The sequence below is a fragment of the Babylonia areolata genome, chromosome 18, assembly GCF_041734735.1.
Source record: "Babylonia areolata isolate BAREFJ2019XMU chromosome 18, ASM4173473v1, whole genome shotgun sequence".
In the NCBI taxonomy this organism is placed as follows: domain Eukaryota; kingdom Metazoa; phylum Mollusca; class Gastropoda; order Neogastropoda; family Buccinidae; genus Babylonia; species Babylonia areolata.
Genome location: NC_134893.1, coordinates 10337449 through 10357448, shown reverse-complemented (window position 1 = coordinate 10357448; position 20000 = coordinate 10337449). Strand labels below are relative to the sequence as shown.

Below are 20000 nucleotides of genomic sequence, written 5' to 3'. Positions count from 1 at the left end.
ACCTCACGTCAGAAGTAAGACCTATGGACACATCGTTTTCTTTTCAATCGCCAAAGACGTGGAACAAGCTCCCTGATAACTTCCGTCATTCTGATTCCCTCGCATCTTTTAAATCTCGTCTCAAAACTCACCTTTTCCCTCAGCAGTAAGTTCAATTGTGGCAAACCACTTCCCTGGCGTTAGCTGTGCTTGACTATGTATGTATACATATGTATGTGTACATAACTACATGCATGTATATGAATGTGTATTGTGTGTGCGTGCGTTTATGTAAGTTTGTGCCTGCCTATGTGTGCGTATGTGTTAGGGTAGCTGTTAGATACACATGTATTGTTAAAATGTGTGTATGCAGTGTGTGTGTGTGTGTGTGTGTGTGTGTGTGTGTGTGTGTGTGTGTGTGTGTGTGTGTGTGTGTGTGTGTGTGTGTGTGTGTGTGTGTGTGTGTGTGTGTGTGTGTACGTAGTCATATTTTGGTGTGTGTATGTAACATAGATGTAATGTTTTATGTTAACAAAACGTTTTTGTAAAGCACCTAGAGCAGATTTCTGGATAGTGTGCTATATAAGTATCCATTATTATTATTATTATTATTCATACCTCAGGAAATTACAAACCCATAGATTCCCATTCCTACTTACTGTACTCGTCCAGCCACCACCCCCACTACGAAAAAAAAAAGCATACCCCACTCCCAATACCTACGGCTCCGTCGACTATGCAGCGATGACGATGACTTCAACAGAGAGACTGCAACTATGAGCACCTACTTCAGAGCTAGAGGCTACCCAGCAAACCCGATAGAACAAGCCCTCAAGCGAGCACAGTCCAATCCAAGATCCCAGGCTCTCTTACCCCCCAAAGATACCAGTACCTCTGATGCAGAAAACCGTTGCGTCTTCAACCTGACCTACCATCCACACAACCTTCCCGTCAGAGACTTATACCAGTACTTCGGTATTCTCTAAGATGATCCAGCACTGAAAGAGATCTTCAGACAACCCCCAATGGCTGCATTTAAAAGAGACAAGAACCTAGGAGACCACTTGGCACGATCTGCCTTCCATCCTACACACCCCACTACCCCATCAGGCAAATCTAAATGCAACAAATCCAAATGCAAAACGTTTGCATTTATCAAGCCAGCCACAGAAGATCAGGGCCCTTCAGGTCAGAAACTGCACATCAGATCCCACTTCAATTGCCGAACTCCAATGCAGTCTCTATGCCCTGTTCTGCAGCCTCTGCCATAAAATATATGTGGGTGAGACTTACAAAATCCTCAATGACCGCGGAACACAGGGACAACATACTTGCCAAAACAGACACTCCAGTAACAAACCATTTCAACTCTGGACGACATAACCTTTACACACATAACAGTGGCAGCACTTCATGTAACAGCCTCGGAGGCTGCCAATACAGAAAATGTATAGAAAGCCAAATCATCTCTCCCCTAGGCACAGTGCAACCTCAAGGAATCAATGTCAAAAGAGTGACACCAGTTTAACTCCCTTCCCCTTTCTTCCCCTTCTATTCTCCTCCTCTTCTTCCCCTTCTGTATCTGATTATAAAGCTCTCGATATCCTCCCACTGAAAACAAAACTAAACTTCTATTTTACAAAGGTCTATTTATGTTCAAAATCATGTCTGGATTTGCTCCCCCTCACTGAAGAATAAATTTGTAACCAACACTCATCGTCATGTTTATAAAGTTATGTTACCACTTCCAAGGATCGATCTTTTTAAATCTAGTCTGTTTTATTCAGGGTGCTGTTTATGGAATGAAATATTATCCTGCCTCAGTGTAAACACTGTAAAAAGCATCCCTAACTTTAAAAACATATATCGTGCACATTTATTGAAAAACATGTGATTATGTGACACATATCAATTATAAACAAAAAACATGTATAGATTGTCAATATATATACGCCTCTCTCCTCCCCTGTCAGTCTCTCTCTATGTCTCTCCACTGTCACTGTCACTATATCTGTCTGTTGTCAGCCTCCCCTACCTTCTTTACTCTTCCCCTTGTCCATTCTTCCTTCCGCTCTCCACCACGCCCCTACCCTATTGTCCTCGTTGTTATTCATCTATCGCTATATTGTATTGTACATAAGTTCTATATTTATGTTTGCACATGCTTATGCAATTCTGACGTTGGTGTTGTGAATTGACTCTCGCTTTTTTTTGCTTTTTTTTTTTTTTTTTTTCTCTTTCTTTTCTTTTTTTCCAATTATTATTTATGCCCAGAGGGCTGGATGTAAACAAGTACTTTGTGCTTACTCTTTTACCCTCGTAAAATAAAATTTCGTTCGTTCGTTCCCCCTCCTTCCTTTTCCCCCCACCCTCACCCCCCGTCCCATCCCCGTCTCCTCCAATATCAAGTCAACGAGCTCAACTGCCATTTACAGCCATTCAGCTGAACTCACTTCCCTCAACTGTCATTTACAGCCATTCAGCTGAACCCACTTCCCTCAACTGTCATTTACAGCCATTCAGCTGAACTCACTTCCCTCAACTGTCATTTACAGCCATTCAGCTGAACCCACTTCCCTCAACTGTCATTTACAGCCATTCATCTGAACTCACTTCCCTCAACTGTCATTTACAGCCATTCAGCTGAACCCACTTCCCTCAACTGCCATTTACAGCCATTCATCTGAACTCACTTCCCTCAACTGTCATTTACAGCCATTCAGCTGAACCCACTTCCCTCAACTGCCATTTACAGCCATTCAGCTGAACTCACTTCCCTCAACTGTCATTTACAGCCATTCAGCTGAACCCACTTCCCTCAACTGTCATTTACAGCCATTCAGCTGAACTCACTTCCCTCAACTGCCATTTACAGCCATTCAGCTGAACTCACTTCCTCACCACAGACTACTGTGGCCTGCCAACAAACACCTCTGCACTTAAGGAGTCAAAGATTCGTGGATTTATCTTCATCTTAAGGTACCTTTGATTTTACACCACCTTTTATCTTTTTTTTAACTCACTCAGTACGGCCAGTCCTCTCTTCTCCTCTACACAGACCCCTCGGATGTCCAGTGGGTGTCTGAATGACCCAACCTTTAGCTTCCGTCGTCAGAATTGTGGTATTCTTTGTCAACATTCACCTCTTCAGTATAAGAGCCTTCAGCTTGCAATATTTTGCTGGTGGTAATTGGGGTGAAACGCTGTTAACGTCGTCTCTTTCGCCGTTCGTATGGAGAGAGTTAAAGAATGAATGGATAGCAGATGAAGTTAACTTCATCCTTTTCCTTTCTAAAACATCTCCTCGCTTCCTTCCTTCCAACCTTCTTTCTCGCTCCACTACACTTCACCCCCTCCTTCACACACACACACACACACACACACACACACACACACACACACACACACACACACACACACACACACACACACACACAAAGAGAGAGAGAGAGATTACGGATAAATAGATAAATCAATAGATAAATGAATAAGTAAGCAAATGAATAGACAAAAAAATGAATGAATGAATGAATGACTAGATGAATAAATAATAAATAAATCAATAAATTGAAACATGACAGGGAGAGAAGCAGTGCAAACTTTCCTCGCGACTCTTTCTCACTGTTGTCCCCCCTAGACCAAAAAAAAAGCGGCAGGCGCATCGCACCGTCTCACCTCAGCCTGTTGTGAGAAACAGCAATGCTTCCAGCAGCGGGAAAACAAACAAACCGCGAAGAGAGATAGAATAAATAAAATGAAAGGAACGGAAAAAAACGAATAAAATCTCACTTCTCTTCCTCCATTGCCGTGAACAGGAAGGGAAGATGTTCCAGCATATTTTGAAGTGTGTGTGTGTGTGTGTGTGTGTGTGTGTGTGTGTGTGTGTGTGTGTGTGTGTGTGTGTGTGTGTGTGTGTGTGTGTGTGTGTGTGTGTGTGTGTGTGTATGTGTGTGTTTGTGTGTGTGTATGTGTGTGTATGTGTGTGTGTGTGTGTGTGTGTTTGTGTGTGTGTGTGTGTGTGTTTGTGTGTGTGTGTGTGTGTGTGTGTGTGTGTGTGTGTGTGCGCGCGAGCGCGCGAGCCCGTGTGTGTGTGCTTGCAGCGTGTGTGTGTGTGTCTGTATGTTTAGTAGCATGCGCGCACACATGTGTGAATGAAAGAGAGCGTTGACTTGTGTGTGGAACAGAGGAGAAAGGGGAGGAGAGTGTGGGGTGTTGAGGATTATAATGCTTTCACGTGTGCATTGATATTTCCCCCCCTTTTTTTTTAAATTATTATTATCTGTCTTAGTGTTCTCTTTGTCTTTCTTGTATTATTTTCCTTTGAAACAGAGCAAAATGATTTAATCAATAGGTTGTAATCGACAGAAAGGCTCGAATTTTTTTTTTATCAGGCTTGGTAAGTGTTTAGATCAAACGACAAAAGCAAGCAAATCTTGAAGAGTTCTTGGCAGAAGCCTGTATGCGAACATTAGTCGTAGTTATCATGTGTGCCATTGTATGCCTGCACGACTGTGGATGCGAGTACTGAAAGTGACTTTTTTTTTTAATACAAAAGAAACCACAGATTGCATGACCCGAGCGTTATGTGTTTCATTCTTTATCAATAAAAAGAAGGAAGCGATCTTGGGTGTTGAAATAATGTTTTGCTCGCTCGCTCTCTCTCTCTCTCTCTCTCTCTCTCTCTCTCTCTCTCTCTGTGTTAATTTCACTTGAATAATTCATGTGTAGCATTCATGCTAGGGTTTTGTTGTTTTTTTCCCCTTGGTGTGTGTGTGTTAGTGTGTTAGGGTGTTGTGGTGTGTGTGTGTGTATGGGTTGTGTATGTGTGTGTGTGTGTGTGTGTGTTGTGTATGGGTGGGTGTATGTGTGGGTTGGTGTGTGTGTGTGGTGTGTGTGTGTGGTTGCGTGCGTGTGTGCGTGTGTGTGTTACTCGCTTCCGTACAGATGTGAGCGATGTTGCGTCTCTCAGTTTGACGCTGTGTTATACTCGTACATTATACATAATATATTAAATATTCAGTATAACTACATTTATATGCGTACATGTTTGTGTGTCTCTTAGAAGAACGGCAGATGTGTAAGTCGGCCAAAGTGCTAATATCTTCACCGTTGGAAAATAAAGATTCATTCATCCATTCATTCATTCATTCTCTCTCTCTCTCTCTCTCTCTCTCTCTCTCTCTCTCTCTCTCTCTCTCTCTCTCTCTCTCTCTCTCTCTGAAGAATGGTTCTGTTTACAGTATTCGTAAACTCTGCATTTATATATTTAATGCCCTGAAGATACGACAGGAATTCTGTGACAACAATGATGAAAGTTAGAATTAATTTACTATGCACAAGAAGCACTTTTGTTCTACAGGTTTAAGTTAGAACGTATTTTACATTTTGTTGTGGCTGAGTGATCACCATATTGTGTACTTTTGACCTCTTTCTAGGGGCCGGAGGCCTGGAGATTAAAGTTGTTCTTGTTCTCTCTCTCTCTCTCTCTCTCTCTCTCTCTCTCTCTCTCTCTCTCTCTCTCTCTCTCTCTCTCTCTCTCAGATTCTATCATGAATGGAGGATGTGAACATTAATAGCGTGGATGGTTAAAGTGGGTGGGAAGAAGAAGAAGAAGAGGTCTAGTGAAGGGAGGTAGTGGTGGGGGTGTGATCCATGCTTTCATGTTGTGATTATAATCTGTGGGCTTGCGTCATTCAAACGTTGGAGTTTCCAGACCAGAGTATCGCGCTTTTTTTTTTCTTCCTTTCCTAATTCTTATTTTATTTTCATTTAATTTATTTTTACAGAGTGAGACGAACAGTGCCGCCCTGTTGCAAGCCCCTGGCAGGTCTGGGCGTGAGTGCAAGAGTGGAGACTCTTACAGCAACGTGAAGAGTGGAGACTCTTACAGCAACGTGAAGAGTGGAGACTCTACAGCAACGTGAAGAGTGGAGACACTTACAGCAACGTGAAGAGTGGAGACTCTTACAGCAACGTGAAGAGCGGAGACACTTACAGCAACGTGAAGAGCGGAGACACTTACCCCAACGTGAAGAGCGGAGACACTTACAGCAACGTGAAGAGCGGAGAGACAGCAACGTGAAGAGCGAGAAGAGTGGAGACACTTACAGCAACGTGAAGCAGACTTGTTGACCCGTGTGCAGACAACACCACCCCATACTAGCAGTGAGAAGACCACCGCCCACAACAAAACACGTCCCCACGCTCCAAGCCCACCAAGATGAGGAACATTCCCAGCTCCTCGGCAACGGCCTTCTTAGTGTCACTGCCTCTGCTGCTGCACGTGCTGAGTGCCGGTGGTCTTGCCACGGCGACGTCGCCGGAGCCCAAGTGGAACAGCGGGGCTGACGAGCTGGAGAGGCACCAGCCGGTGTGGGAGCGCGAGGGGGACCTTCAGCTGGGCGTGGTGCTGTCCCTCACCGCCTTCGACAAGGACCAGCTCTGCGGTACGGTCATGCGCCGGCCCTCCGCCCTGCACCGCCTGCACGCCATAGTCTTCGCCGTGGAAGAGATCAACCGGAACCCCGACCTCCTGCCCGGCATCACCCTGGGCTTCGTCATCATGGACGACTGCTCCCGGGACGCCGCGGCGCTGCTGCGCGCTCTGAGGTTCATCCGGAACCCGGCCTGCCCCACGGGGCCGGGGCTGGAGACGGTCAGTGGGCTGTACCACCCGTGGCGGCAAGCCAGGCAGCGGCAGGAGCGGTTGAGGATACCCGGGATGATGGCGGTGGAGACGCCCGTCAAGACCTACCACGTGGTGGGCGTGATCGGCGCGGAGCTGAGCGAGTGCTCCATGCAGATGGCGGCCCTGTTGTCGGCCTTCCTCATCCCGCAGCTGAGCTACGCCTCCTCCAGCCCCTTCCTCAGCGACAAGAACAAGTTCAGCTTCTTCTCCCGCATCGTGCCCACCGACCGCCAGCAGGCCAAGGTCATCGTGGACATGCTGCAGCAGTTCCAGTGGACCTACGTAGCTGTCGTCTACTCCTACGGGGTCTACGGCTTGTCCGGTTTCCGCTACATCCGTAACGCTCTGGAGATCAAAGGGTTCTGTCTGGCTGCTGCTATCGCCACAGAGTCTGAGTACGATGCCGACGATTATGACGACCTGGTTGATGAGCTGGTGAGGATAACGCCTGAGGTGAAGGTGGTGGTGCTCTTCACCCTTCACGCCAGAAGCGTCCTGAGAGCTGCGGCCCGGAAAGACATCGGAGACCGCTTCGTGTGGGTGTCCAGCGACGCCCTGGTGCCCAACGTCAAGGACTTCATGAAGATCAAGGACATCTCTGTGGGGCTTCTCGTTGTGGGTTTTGAATCGGGGCCCGTGAAACGTTTTGAGGACAAGTTCCAGTACTCCACGCTAAGGAACACCTCTGAAAACCCCTGGTTCGTCAGGTTCTACCAAGACATGTTTCAGTGCACCATACACTGGGCCAACCACACCACCCTCCCGCTCTGCAACCCTGACCTCCCCATCCTCCACTCCCCGCAGTACGAAAGGAACACGTCCGTGATGAGAGCCGTCAACTCAGTCTATGCCTTCGCCTACGCGTTGCACGAGGTCACCAAGGACTGCAACTTCACCGGGCACAACGTCACCCATTGTTTCAGCTCCGAGGAACTGCTGCTCAGCCTGAGGCAGACCCACTTCACCGGGGAGAACGGGGTGCTCGTGGGCATCGACAACATCGGCGACGGCATCGCCACCTACCAGATTCGCAACTTCCGGGTGAACGACAACCACTACAGCTTCGCCACCATCGGGGAGTGGGACGGGAGGGTACAGAACTTTACCTACCTCAACAAAGAGGCCATCATGTGGCACCCTGCTTTGGTCAGACGGCTGGAGCAGGAAAGGACTGTCGGGGAGGAAGGGGAGGAGGGAGGAGAGAGGAGAGCGATATTTCCGAGCTCCACGTGCAGACAGAAATGCCGGGTGGGGCAGCAGGCCGTGTCCATCTGGCCCCCTTGCTGCTGGGTGTGCAAGGACTGCCGGGAGAACGAGGTCACCTTCCTGAGAGACGGCATGCTCACCTGTCACACCTGCCCATCAGGTAGGTATGGGCAATGTGTGTCCTGCACAGGCGGCATGGTGTGGCCATGGCAATGTTGTTGTTGTTGTTGTTATGATGATGATGGTGGTGGTGGTGGTGATGATGATGATGATGATGATTTGGTGATTATGTTGTTGGTGGCTATGGTGATCATGGTTATGGTGTTGGTGGTTATGGTGATAATGATGATTCTGGTGGCGGAGACGGCATGCCCATCTGTCACACCTGCCCATCAGGTAAGTATGGGCAATGTGTGTCCTGCACAGGCGTCATGGTGTAGCTATGACAACCTTGTTGTTGCTGTTTTGTTGATGATGATGATGATGGTGATAACGATGATGATGATTTGATGATTATGTTTTGGCTGTTACGGTGATAATGATTATGTTGTTGGTGGTAATGGTGATAATGATTATGTTGTTGGTGGCTATGGTGATCATGGTTATGTTGTTGGTGAGTGTGGTGATGATGATGATTCTGGTGGCGGAGACGGCATGCCCATCTGTCACACCTGCCTGTCAGGTAGATATGGCAACGTGTGTCCTGCACAGACATCATGTGGTAGCCGTGATAGCTTTTTGTTGTTGTTGATGATGCTTTGATGATCTGGTGATTATGTTGTTGATGATACAGATTTCTTTGTCCAAGTTGCAAATAAAAGAGCAATAACTGATTTTTCTTTCTTTCTTTCTTTCCTTCTTTCTTTCTTTCTTTCCATCGCTCAACACACCACCACCACCACCACCACCACCGCCACCACCACCCAAACAGCCCACAACTTCTCGTGGCCCGATCCAGACACCCGCACCCAGTGCCTCCCGATCCCCGTCCACTACGTGTCCTTGACCTCCGTGGTGGGCCTGGCCCTGCTGACCCTCGACTTCTTCGTGCTGGGGCTCGTGCTCACGTGCACGGTGCTCTACGTGAAGAACCGCGCGAGCCGCCTCATCAAGGCGACGAGCCGGGAGCTGAGCGCCGTCATGCTGTGTGGCCACGTGCTGGCGTGCGTGGCGGTGGTGGTCTTCCTTCTGGAGCCTTCTGCGGCGTCCTGCCTGGTGGCCCACCTGCTGTTCCACGTGAGCCTGACGCTGGTGTACGCCCCTTTGCTGGTCAAGATCAACAGGATCTACCGGATCTTCGTGGCCGGCAAGCGTTCGGCGCTGGCGCCTCGCTTCATCAGCCCCGCCTTCCAGCTGGCCGTGTCGCTGGGCGTCGTTCTTGTGCATGTAGGCCGTGTGTGTGTGTGGGTGGGGAAGGTGTATGTGTGTGAGTGAGTGTGTGTGTGTGTGTGTGAGTATTGTGCGTGCGTGTGTGTGTGTGTGTGTGTGTGTGTGTGTGTATTGTGCGCGCGCGCGTGTGTGTGTGTGTGTGTGTTTCCATGTGTGTGTGTATTGTATGTGTGTGTGTGTGTGTGTGTGTGTGTGTGTGAGTGTGTGTGTGTGTGTGTGTGCGTGTATTGTGCGCGCGCGCGTGTGTGTGTGTGTGTGTGTTTCCATGTGTGTGTGTGTGTGTGCGTGTGTGTATTGTATGTGTGTGTGTGTGGGGGGGGTGTTGTTGTTGTTGTTGTTATTGTTGTGTTATGTGCGTGTGTTGTGTATGTGTTTTGTTTTATGGGTGTGTCTGTGTGTTTGTGTTGTGTGTGTATGTGTGTGTGGAGGGGGAGCAAATTTGTGGTTGGGGAAATGTGTGTGTGTGTGTGTGTGTGTTTATGATGTTAAAACTCTTTTCAGACGGAACTGATATTGTTATTGCTAGTCATACATTAGAGCATTGTAGCGGAATCATAATATTGTACAATGAATAATGACGCGCGACTGATTCACTCTGTGTAAGTTTTCGTTATGACAACAAAGTGAAGATTTCAGCTTAAAAACCCTTTTGACCTTTAGATGTTTTTTGTTTGTTTGTTTTTTGTTGTTGTTGTTTTGTTTTGTTTTTTCGTTGTTTACTTCCAGCTGTTATCTGGATGATGTTGAGTCTGCCCACCCAGCAAACGCGCATGACCAGTTCTTCACTCTAGGTCGTTTTTATGATACTATGAAGCCTATGATCTTTTATATATTTTTTTCTTCCAGCTGTTAATCATCGTTGTCTTTGATAGCGGTGAGTCTGCCAGCCTATCAAAGGAGCATGCACAGTTTCTTCACTCAATGTCGTTTTTATGATACTAGGAAGCATGTCACTTTTTTTCCTCTTTTTTTTTTCAGCTGATAATCATCGTTGTCTGGATGGTGGTGAGTCTGCCCTCCCAGCAAACGCGCATGCCCAGCTTTAACGACGAGTACGTGGAGCTGGTCTGTGTGGTGTCCGAGAACGGCTTCCAGGTGTCCCTCGTCATCAACCTAGCGCTCATGGCCGCATGTGCCCTGCATTCCCTCTCCACGCGCAAACTTCCGGCCAACTACAACGAGGCCAAGTTCATCACCATCTGTGTCTACACCATCGCCGTGCTGTGGTTGTCGGTCCTGGCCACCTACTTCGTGTTGGATCGGGGCGCTGTGCAGACTCTCTGCCTCGCTCTGGCGCTGCTGGTCAACGTCATTTCCTGTCAGGTGTTCCTGTTCGTGCCCAAGCTGTACGCGGTGCTCAAGGTTCCTTCCTCCAAACTTAAGGTGGCGAATGATTCCGCTGGTGGTGGTGGTGGTGGAGGAAATGGGAAATGTAGTGAAGCTTCTAGCGCCATCATTCGTTGAACGCTAGCGGTTCGTTGCTGCAGTGAAACTGAGACAGAAAAGTTGGTGAGGAAACAGATGGAAGAGAGGGTGGGTAATCGCATTGACGTGATTATGATCAACGCTATGGTTACGGTGACATGAGAGAGACTGTGTGAAAGCCAGAAAGGAGCAGAGGGAGTGTATATTGTTCCCTCCCCTAGCTGGAGACTCGTCTCCTCTGCTGGTCACTGGAGAGAGTGTATGCTGGCAGGTTATGCAGTGTGCAAGTAACGTAGACTGCTCCGTAGTTCCAACACGACATTTCAAGCGGTTCGTGTTGTTCATGCTGTATGTAATCCAGTCGAAGTGAATGTGTAAAAACATTAAAACAGGCAGTGTTTTTATAACTGTCTACTGCTGAATCTCAAATTTTAAGACATTGGAGCAAGCATACTGTTCAAACTAAAAAGATTGTTTGTTGCTGTTGTTGTTTTTTCTAATTTGATTGTTTGGGGTTTTTTGGTTCGTTTTTTTTTTTGTTTTTTTTTTTTGTGTTTTTTTAGATTAAACAAACACGTTTTATCGAATCAGCTTGATAATAAAGAAATCGATTGAAAATCAAATACTCACTTTCGTCAACATTTTGGCAACTGTTGTAGAACATCACGAAAGCAGTCTGTGGACGTTGAAGACTACGGAGCGTTGGGATGGCGCTTCATCAGACTGATCCACATCATCTGTGTGTATATTTGGATATCAACATTCATGACCATCAAATATTGATTTTGCGTAGGTAGGTGTGCTTGTGCATACGTTTATGTATTGAATGCATACTGTGTGTGTGTTAAGCGTGTGCGAGCATGTATATATGTGTGTGTGTGTGCGCGCGTGTGGGTACTTGCGGTTTCAACTCCCCACCCACTGTACCGTGTGATGTACTGGTCCAAACGGGTACCGCCTGAGGCTGAGGCTGAGGCCTTTCTGGGGATTCCAAAGGAATTCTCAGTCTGCAAATTGGACAGTCAACCCCCACGGAGTGTAGCTGCCTACATGGCAGGGTAAAAACGGTCACACACGTAAATGCCCACTCGTGTTCATACGAGTGAACGTGGGAGCTGCAACCCACGAACGAAGAAGAAGAAGAAACTGGACAGTCACAGGAGAGATACTCAATCGAACAGACTCCGCGACCAGGCAAGTGCTGTCGTCGCCAGGGCGCTCAGTATATAGGTGGTGTCCTTCGTGTGCCGGATGAGAGCAGATACCCCTGAACACCATTGTGAAGTCACACACCAGCAGTGCAGTGTTGTTTCATCAATGAAGTGGACTCAAGGCGGTATACTGCTTGGTAGTTCTCTATAGCTCTGTGGTGGATTGCTAGTACTGGGACTTGGACAGACAAACCCAGCATGGATGTGTGTGGATGGGGATGTGGGGTGGGTGGGGTTGTGGGGTGGGTGGGGATGTGGGGTGGGTGGGGATGTGGGGTGGGTGGGGATGTGGGGTGGATGGGGATGTGGGGTGGGTGGGGTTTTGTAATGAGGGGATGAGTGTCGCTGGTGGAATACTACTGAAAACGAGCTCGTAAAACTAGACAGCAAAAAAAAAAAAAAAAATAAAAAAATCGAGTGCCATGTATTTCTTGGAATGTGTTGTTTATTATCCGGTTGTTCTAGCTTCCCGACCGGCATCGCAAGTGTGTCAGCTCTGAACACTATTAAGGTTCATGATAGGTCATCGTCAACCGCCCCTCCCCCCCAAAACCCCCCACCCCCCGACCCCCACCCCCAACCCCCGGGTCCCCCCCAAACAGCCCAAACATTATCCAGACTGCCGGGTCTCCTGGCCTTCTGTCAGTCCCCGCTTCCACACTGACATCAGCTGTGGTTTCCTTCAACAGTTCAGTCATTATCTGCCAGGTCATCTCTCATCTCTACAAACTGAAAATTTCCCACGCAGACTAATGTCCGTGTGACATCGCTCCTCAAACTCCACCCCATGTCCTGCAAGACTGCCCTCTACACGAAGAACTGCCCTCTACACGAAGAACTGAGGCGCCAGATCTAGTCCAGTCCCGCAGCGCTCCAGGACAATTTGTGGGGAACGGCGGCAGAGCTCAAGCGGACAGCCGTCGAAGAGTTGATTGTCACAGGCGATAGCGGACAAACCAGGTACTGTTCTGTATATGGGAATTCGGTCAGACACTACTATATATTGTAGTTTCCTGCCGGCAGCAGGCGGGGCCTACTTTGGAGAGCGGCCACTTAGTGGCATGACTGTGTGGCCTTTGTTGACTATTTTCGTTGAGGTATTGACAGTATATGACCAGAGTGCAAAGAAGTGGCCTATCACTGTTGTGTATAAATGGTGTCGAATGGTGGAATATGTTGCAGTGCGCGCGTGCGTGTGTATGCGTGTGTGTGTGTGTGTGTGTGTGTGTGAAAAAGGAAGAGAGAGAGAGACAGCGTAATCCATAACATATGTACATAGATTTTCCTATGCTTTTTTTTTTTTAACGTTTTGCACGTTTTACTTGCAATCATAGAGCAGAACCAAAGCACTCGGGAAAGTACAATTCACCCATCAGTTTGATCATCAATGAAGACCATGCAAGGTTAGCTGTTTGTTTCTTTGTTACTATCCCTGTTTATTAACTCGCTTGTTTACTGGTTCTTGTTGACTTTTTGTTTCTCCTTTTATTTGTTCTTTCTTTTTTTTTTACTTTAATTATTTTATTTTGTTTTTTGTTTTTTTTTAATCTATTTATTTATTTATTTCATTTTATTAGTATTAGTATTATTATTGGGGGGTTTGTTGTTGTTGTTGTTTTCTCTCAAGGCCTGACTAAGCGCGTTGGGTTACGCTGCTGGTCAGGCATCTGCTTGGCAGATGTGGTGTAGCGTATATGGATTTGACCGAACGCAGTGACGCCTCTTTGAACTACTGATACTGATACTTCTCCTTCCCTTTGTTTACTCGCTCGTTCTCCTAATTGTTTCTTGGATTGTATTTATTTATTCATTAAAAGAAAAAAATGCCTAGTGTACTGCAAGAAGGTGGGTTGTTGTGTTTTTTTTTATTAACTCTCTCCATACGAACGGCGAAAGAGACGACGTAACAGCGTTTCACCCCAATTACCATCATCAAAATATTGCAAGCGGAAGGCTCTTATACTGAAGAGGTGAATGTTGACAAAGAATACCACAATTCTGACAACGGAAGCTAAAGGTTGGGTCATTCAGACACCCACTGGACATCCGAGGGGTCTGTGTAGAGGAGAAGAGAGGACTGGCCGTACTGAGTGAGTTAAAGGGATGAGAATGACACATGGGGAAAAAGTAATTATACAGACCTTACGGCCAAGGATTCTGCCTGTCTGGCATGTATTCCCAGGACCTTGTAGTCTGTCGACAGTATTTCATGTGGAACAGAAAACAGGACAGTAACATTACTTTATTATTTTGAAAGGAGATAAAGTCGGGGGTCTGTTTTCTATATCTTTGGGAAAAGCTTTTGTTACAAGTGGTTCGTATTTTTATGTACATTGTGTTGATTGCTTTGGTGGGTTTTTTTTTTCTAATTCCAGTTTGTTTCTATCGCCATTTTATTTATAGTTCACTTGATGTGAGACACGTTTGCGCAAAAAAATGCTATTGTTTTGAATAAGCAGTTTTGTTTGAGAGAGGGTGAGAAAGACAGATATACAGAGAGAGGAATGCGCGCGCGGGCGCACACACACACACACACACACACACACACTCACTCACTCATACACAAACACTCACATGTATGTGTGTGTGTGTGTGTGTTGTTGTTGTTTACACTGATGTTGATAAAACGTTATTGTCGTTGTTTCATAATAGCCAAGAAGGTAATGCACTAAACAGCATTCGTATTTTAATTTGAAATTCACTGCACCTTTGCAAACATGTGAGCAAAATGACAGAGGAGATGCGATACCTATTGACCTCTCATTTTGTCACACGGACAAAATAAATGGTGAACAAACCGCTATACTAATGAGTCGTCTGTCTATTCAGTCCACGCATTAAAACTTTGACAAGCTTCTGCATGCGACATGCTGTTAACTCTCTATCTAACACAATGTATGTCGTAAAATGCTGTTTGTGCCATTAACAAAAGCTTGCTGTACCGCATTTTGGGTGGGGGTAATCTGTCCTTGGTTTTTCACATTCAATTGTTTGTAAAACAATGCGAATATTATAAACAAATGTTTACAATGGTTAAGTGGATCGGTCCCCGGTGGATAATGTCAACAATAAACAAAAGAATGTTGTTGATAAATCAGTAGACCGGGTTGGTAGTTTTGACTGAATTATATTTAATTCGCCTGCCACCACCACCATCATCATCGTCATCATCATCACTATTACTGCCCTTTGTCCCTTTTGGCATAGAAGGCAGCAACGAAGAACCGTCACTCTTGTCTCTTTTAGGCCCCGGATGTTCATTGATAAGTTATACATTTTTGATAGTTTGGCTGGGAATTTGTGTGAAACGTGTCCGAGAATGTGTGTGTGTGTGTGTGTGTGTGTGTGTGTGTACTTGTGTGTGTGTTTGGATGTATGAGTGTGTGCGCGTGCATGTGGTCGTGCTTTGCGCATGTCTGTGGAGGAAGAAGGAGGAGCGAGTGGGAGATTATGGAATGGTGTGAATGTGGAAGTGGGGAACGACGGTTTCTAAATCAACATACTTCCAAAAAGTATCAAAATTCAGTCCTATACGGTACTAAAGAAAACATCGATCACTTCATCAACAACAACAACAACAAATATTAGTTACAACAGTCTACATCAAGATATAGTGCACACAAACTGACAATCATGCACAAGAGAAGAAAAAGAAAGAAAAAAGAACACACTGAAAACAGTCTACGTCAAGAGACAGTGCACACGAACACGATATCACACACAAGGTGTGGGGTGGGGGGGGGGGCGAGAGGGGTAGGGGACAAAGACATGAAACATAAAGCTCCCCAAAACAACAAACAATGATGTGGATGCTTATCGGTCAGAAAAACCAAGCTCTAGACGCGTTACAAACACGGGGGGTTGGGGGGGGGGGGGGGGGGGGGTCATTTGCAGAACAGGCTGCCTACCTGGGTAGAGGAGCCGACTGACGGCTTCCATTGGGCGACTCGACCATCACTCTCCCACCCCCCACACCCCACCCCCACCCCCACCCTGTCTCTCCAGCTCTACATCAGCGGGCAGCACTGTTTCCTGAACACTTGGTCCAGCTCGTCCCCAGCCACCACCCTCCTCTTCACATCCTCGCGAGACTTGCCGTGGCTCTGCTGGTACGTCACTTCCTCCTCGAACTGCCGGATCTTCCGGTTGGAGAAATGGCCGCCTCCGTTCTCCTGGATGACACGGTCCACCAGCCGCAGGAGCTTCTCCCCTTGCTTTTTCCTGGTCTCCCTGTCCGCCTTGTTGTTGAGGCAGATGAGGCGTTCAGGGGAAGGAAGCTCCCGCAGGATGGAGATGAAGGAGTTGCGGAGGACGTCCTCCACGCCTTTGCCCGTGGTGTTGTCCAGTCCGCTGAAGACCAGGATGACGTATCTGTTGGCGGAACAGTTTCAAGGGTGTGTCTCAAAAGCGTGTAGACTGATCTGTGTACACTGGTCACACATCTGTGGTAAAGAGTTTTTTCTTTGTTGTTGTTGATGTTTTGTTGTTGTTGTTGTTGTTGTTTTTTCAATGATATGAAATATTTCTTTTTAATAAAGCAGAAGCCAGCCCGACCTTCGCAAAAAACCCTACGTTCTGGTCAGGCTTTGAATTTAGGAGAGAGAAAGAAATTCTGAAGGAAGGGGGGACGTTGGGGTGAGTAACGAATTGAGGAAGGGAGAGAGGGAGGAAGAAAGAGGAAGGTGTTAAGACATGGAGGAGGATATGCGGGGAAAGTGTTGGGGGGGGGGGGGGTTGAGGGGGGCAGGCGGGAGTGGGGATACAGAGACAGACGGTAGACAGCCGGCTAGACAGATAGTCACAGTCAGGGCGTGAAGTAATGTGTGTGTGTGTGTGTGTGTGTGTGTGTGTGTGTGTCTGTGTGTGTATCTGCGAGTATGTGCGTGTATGTGAGTGTGTGTCTGTGTCTGTGTGTGTATCTGCGTGTATGTGTGTGTGTGTGTGTCTGTGTCTGTGTGTCTGTGTGTGTATCTGCGTGTATGTGAATGTGTGTGTGTGTGTGTGTGTGTTTGTGTGTGTGTGTGTGTGTGTGTGTGTGTGAGTGTGTATGCGTATCTCTGTGTGTATCTATGTGTAGCTCTGTGTGTGTGTGTGTGTGTGTGTGTGTGTGTGTGTGTGTGTGTGTGTGTGTGTGCAGTTACCTTGTTGTGACTTTCGGCACGCAACTTATGCAAAAGACTATATTTTAGGCACTGCTCTGATTGACATGATATTTGTTTTAATTCTTGAGACTGAATAAACGTTACCACATCGTATCATTTTGTAGTACATTGTATCGTGTCTAGCTGCATTGCGACGCGTCGCAATTAATTACACTGTATTGTATTGTATTGTATTGCATTGCATTGTATTCTGCTGCATGTTATCAAACTATATTCCGCGCAGCAGTGATTTTCGTTGAAATAAAACAAAAGCCGGAGACTTCCTCGGCCAATTTTTTTTTTTAGCAAGAAAAAGAACCACTGAGCCAAAAACGAACAAACAAATACATCCACACAGTCAGAAACATGTACGCTTCGAGACAAGACAAGACAAGATTTTTACGATTTTTACCCCACCCCCACCCCATCCCGCCCCCGCCCGCCACAGACACACACACACACACACACACACACACACACACACACACACACACACAGGGGTACGTAAGTTAATCAGTCGTGTTTGACTATGACCATCAGAACAGCAGAGGAGGCAACTGCTGTTCCGACTATTTGGGCTAGAATTTGATTATAGCGGAGAGTGTCTTGCCCAAGTTACATCCACACTCTCTCGGCCAAGAGGGTTTTAGGGCAGTCGGCATTGGGGATGGTCTCGAAGGCCAACTAGCCCCCGAGGCTGCAGCACTAAGAGCCAGTGCAATTGTGCCCAAACAGGTCACTATGAGAGCAGGGCATGAAAGGCCACAGACTTTGAGACTATTTTTTTTTATATTGATGACGATGAAGGAGGAGGAGGATGACGATGATGATGGCGATGTTGCTATGGAGGTCCATTTTGGTTTGGGACTGCGTGACAAGGCTGTACTCTACGCTTCCTGTCATAATGATATCCCGGCGTTAACCAGGCCCGAGAGATGCAGACACTTGCAGTGTTGGTCATGTAATTAGAGCAACACACCCAAAGACGCATCCTTGAAGTGGATGACACTCGACTGTGAGGTCCCAGTCTCTCCATTTAAGCCCACAGCACACTCAACTCTGAGTAGGAGCCGGCCACGGGCCGAAAAACCCACCTCCGCTGGGATTCGAACCCGCGTCCTCCCAGCCGTCAGTCCGCGACGCTAACCACTTCGCCACGGCGTTCTTCTTTCTGTTTCTGCCATCAGTGTCCATGTCTCACATCCATATAAGAGGATGGAGACCACCAGTGACTTGTAGAGCAGGAGTATGTACACGAAAACACGCTGTCATGCAATGCAACGCCCCCTCCCTCTTACTTGCTGAAATGCTTGCCCAGCCACCGCTTGATGGTGGAGTAGGCAAAGTAGTCATCCGGGGTGAAGAACTGCTCGCAGCGGAAGCACAGCAGGATGACGTGAGGGCCGGGGGTGGTGGTGATCAGGGGGCGGGCCGCATCCTCCGACTCCAGCTCCGTCGGCATCTCCGTGATCTGGACAGGGACATGTATGAATGCATCAATGATATGGATACTTCTATAGCGCCTGTCCTCGGTCGGAGACCAAGCTCTCTAAGCGTTTCACAAACACGGTACGGGGTCATTTGCAACAACAGCCTGCTGCTGCCTTCCTTGGGTAGAGCCGACTGACGGCTGCCATTGGGCGCTCATCATTCGTTTCTTGTGTCATTCGGTCTGATTTTATGACGCATACATATACACACTCAGACAGACATGTAATATTTTACGTGTTTGACCGTTTTGTTTATTTACCCCGCCATGTAGGGTAGGAAGCCATATTCCGTTTTCGGGAGTGTGCATGCCGGGTATGTTCTTGTTTCAATAACCCACTTAACTCTGACATACATTACAGGATCTTTAACATGCGTATTTGATCTTCTGTGTGCGTATAAACACGAAGAGGGTTCAGGCACTAGCTGGTCTGCACATATGTTGATCTGGAAGATCGGGAAAATCTCCACCCTTTACCCACCAGGCGCCGTTGCCGAGATTCGAGCCCGGGACCCGCAGACTAAAAGTCCAACGCTTTAACCACTCAGCTATTGCGCCCGTCAACACAGATTTGTTTCTCATTAAGAATGATCGTAACTCCACGGTGAATTCCATATCATACTATAGGAACATTCTTGGTTTAATTAACTCACTCAGTACGACCAGTCCTCTCTTCTCCTCTACACAGACCCCTCGGATGTCCAGTGGGTGTCTGAATGACCCAACCTTTAGCTTCCGTCGTCAGAATTGTGGTATTCTTTGCCAACATTCACGTCTTCAGTATAAGAGCCTTCCGCTTGCAATATTTTGATGATGGTAATTGGGGTGAAACGCTGTTAACGTCGTCTCTTTCGCCGTTCGTATGGAGAGAGTTAAGGCTGATCCTAACTCCACGGTGAATTCCATATCATACTTTTGGAACATTCTTGGTTTAAGGCTGGTTGGTTGGTTGGGTTTGGAGTAGGGGTAGTCTGTCCAATATAAGTTGATGGTTTTAGACTGCAAGTAAATGAACAAAACTAAAGAGTTTAACTCGTCTGTTTGCGGTTTCGTAAGAGAGTCAGTTTGTATGGTGGACATTGATTGGTTCATTTATTGAGAATCTGTTCACACATGTCGGTGATTATAAATTCTAAGTAAATAAACCAAATGGTCATAGCTTGTCCGACTCCAGCTCCAAGGACATCTCTGTACATTGGACAGAGGGTGGGTGGTTGAGAGGGTGGGTGGATAGTTGTTTGGATGGATGGATAGGTGGGTGGTTAGTTGATTGGTAATGGAGGACACACGGTCACACACACACACACACACACACACACACACACACACACACACACACATTCTCTCTCTCCCTCTGTCTCCCTCTCTCTCCCTCTCTCCCTCTCTCTCTCTCTTTTTCTTTGTCACACACACACACACACACACACACACACACACACACACAACACACACACACACACACACACACACAC

At 47.1% G+C, this 20000-nt stretch overlaps 2 protein-coding genes across 2 annotated transcripts in view; one reads left to right on the top strand and one right to left on the bottom strand.

Moving 5' to 3' along the window:
* The window catches only part of LOC143292433 (metabotropic glutamate receptor 3-like), an 82101-nt gene extending 66489 nt beyond the window's left edge, over window positions 1-15612 (top strand). Inside the window, exons 2-4 of the mRNA XM_076602709.1 lie at window positions 5766-8033; window positions 8805-9259; window positions 10241-15612. Coding sequence (XP_076458824.1) covers window positions 6200-8033; window positions 8805-9259; window positions 10241-10726 — 2775 coding nt within the window. The 5' untranslated portion in view covers window positions 5766-6199 and the 3' untranslated portion in view covers window positions 10727-15612. The remainder of the gene's footprint in view (window positions 1-5765; window positions 8034-8804; window positions 9260-10240) is intronic.
* Window positions 15613-15676: 64 nt separating this feature from the next.
* Window positions 15677-20000, bottom strand: part of LOC143291906 (uncharacterized) — a 31153-nt gene continuing 26829 nt past the window's right edge. The window contains exons 9-10 of the mRNA XM_076602047.1: window positions 18338-18510; window positions 15677-16269 (exon numbers count right to left, since the gene is read on the bottom strand). Of these exons, the coding sequence (XP_076458162.1) occupies window positions 15906-16269; window positions 18338-18510 (537 nt within the window). The 3' untranslated portion in view covers window positions 15677-15905. The remainder of the gene's footprint in view (window positions 16270-18337; window positions 18511-20000) is intronic.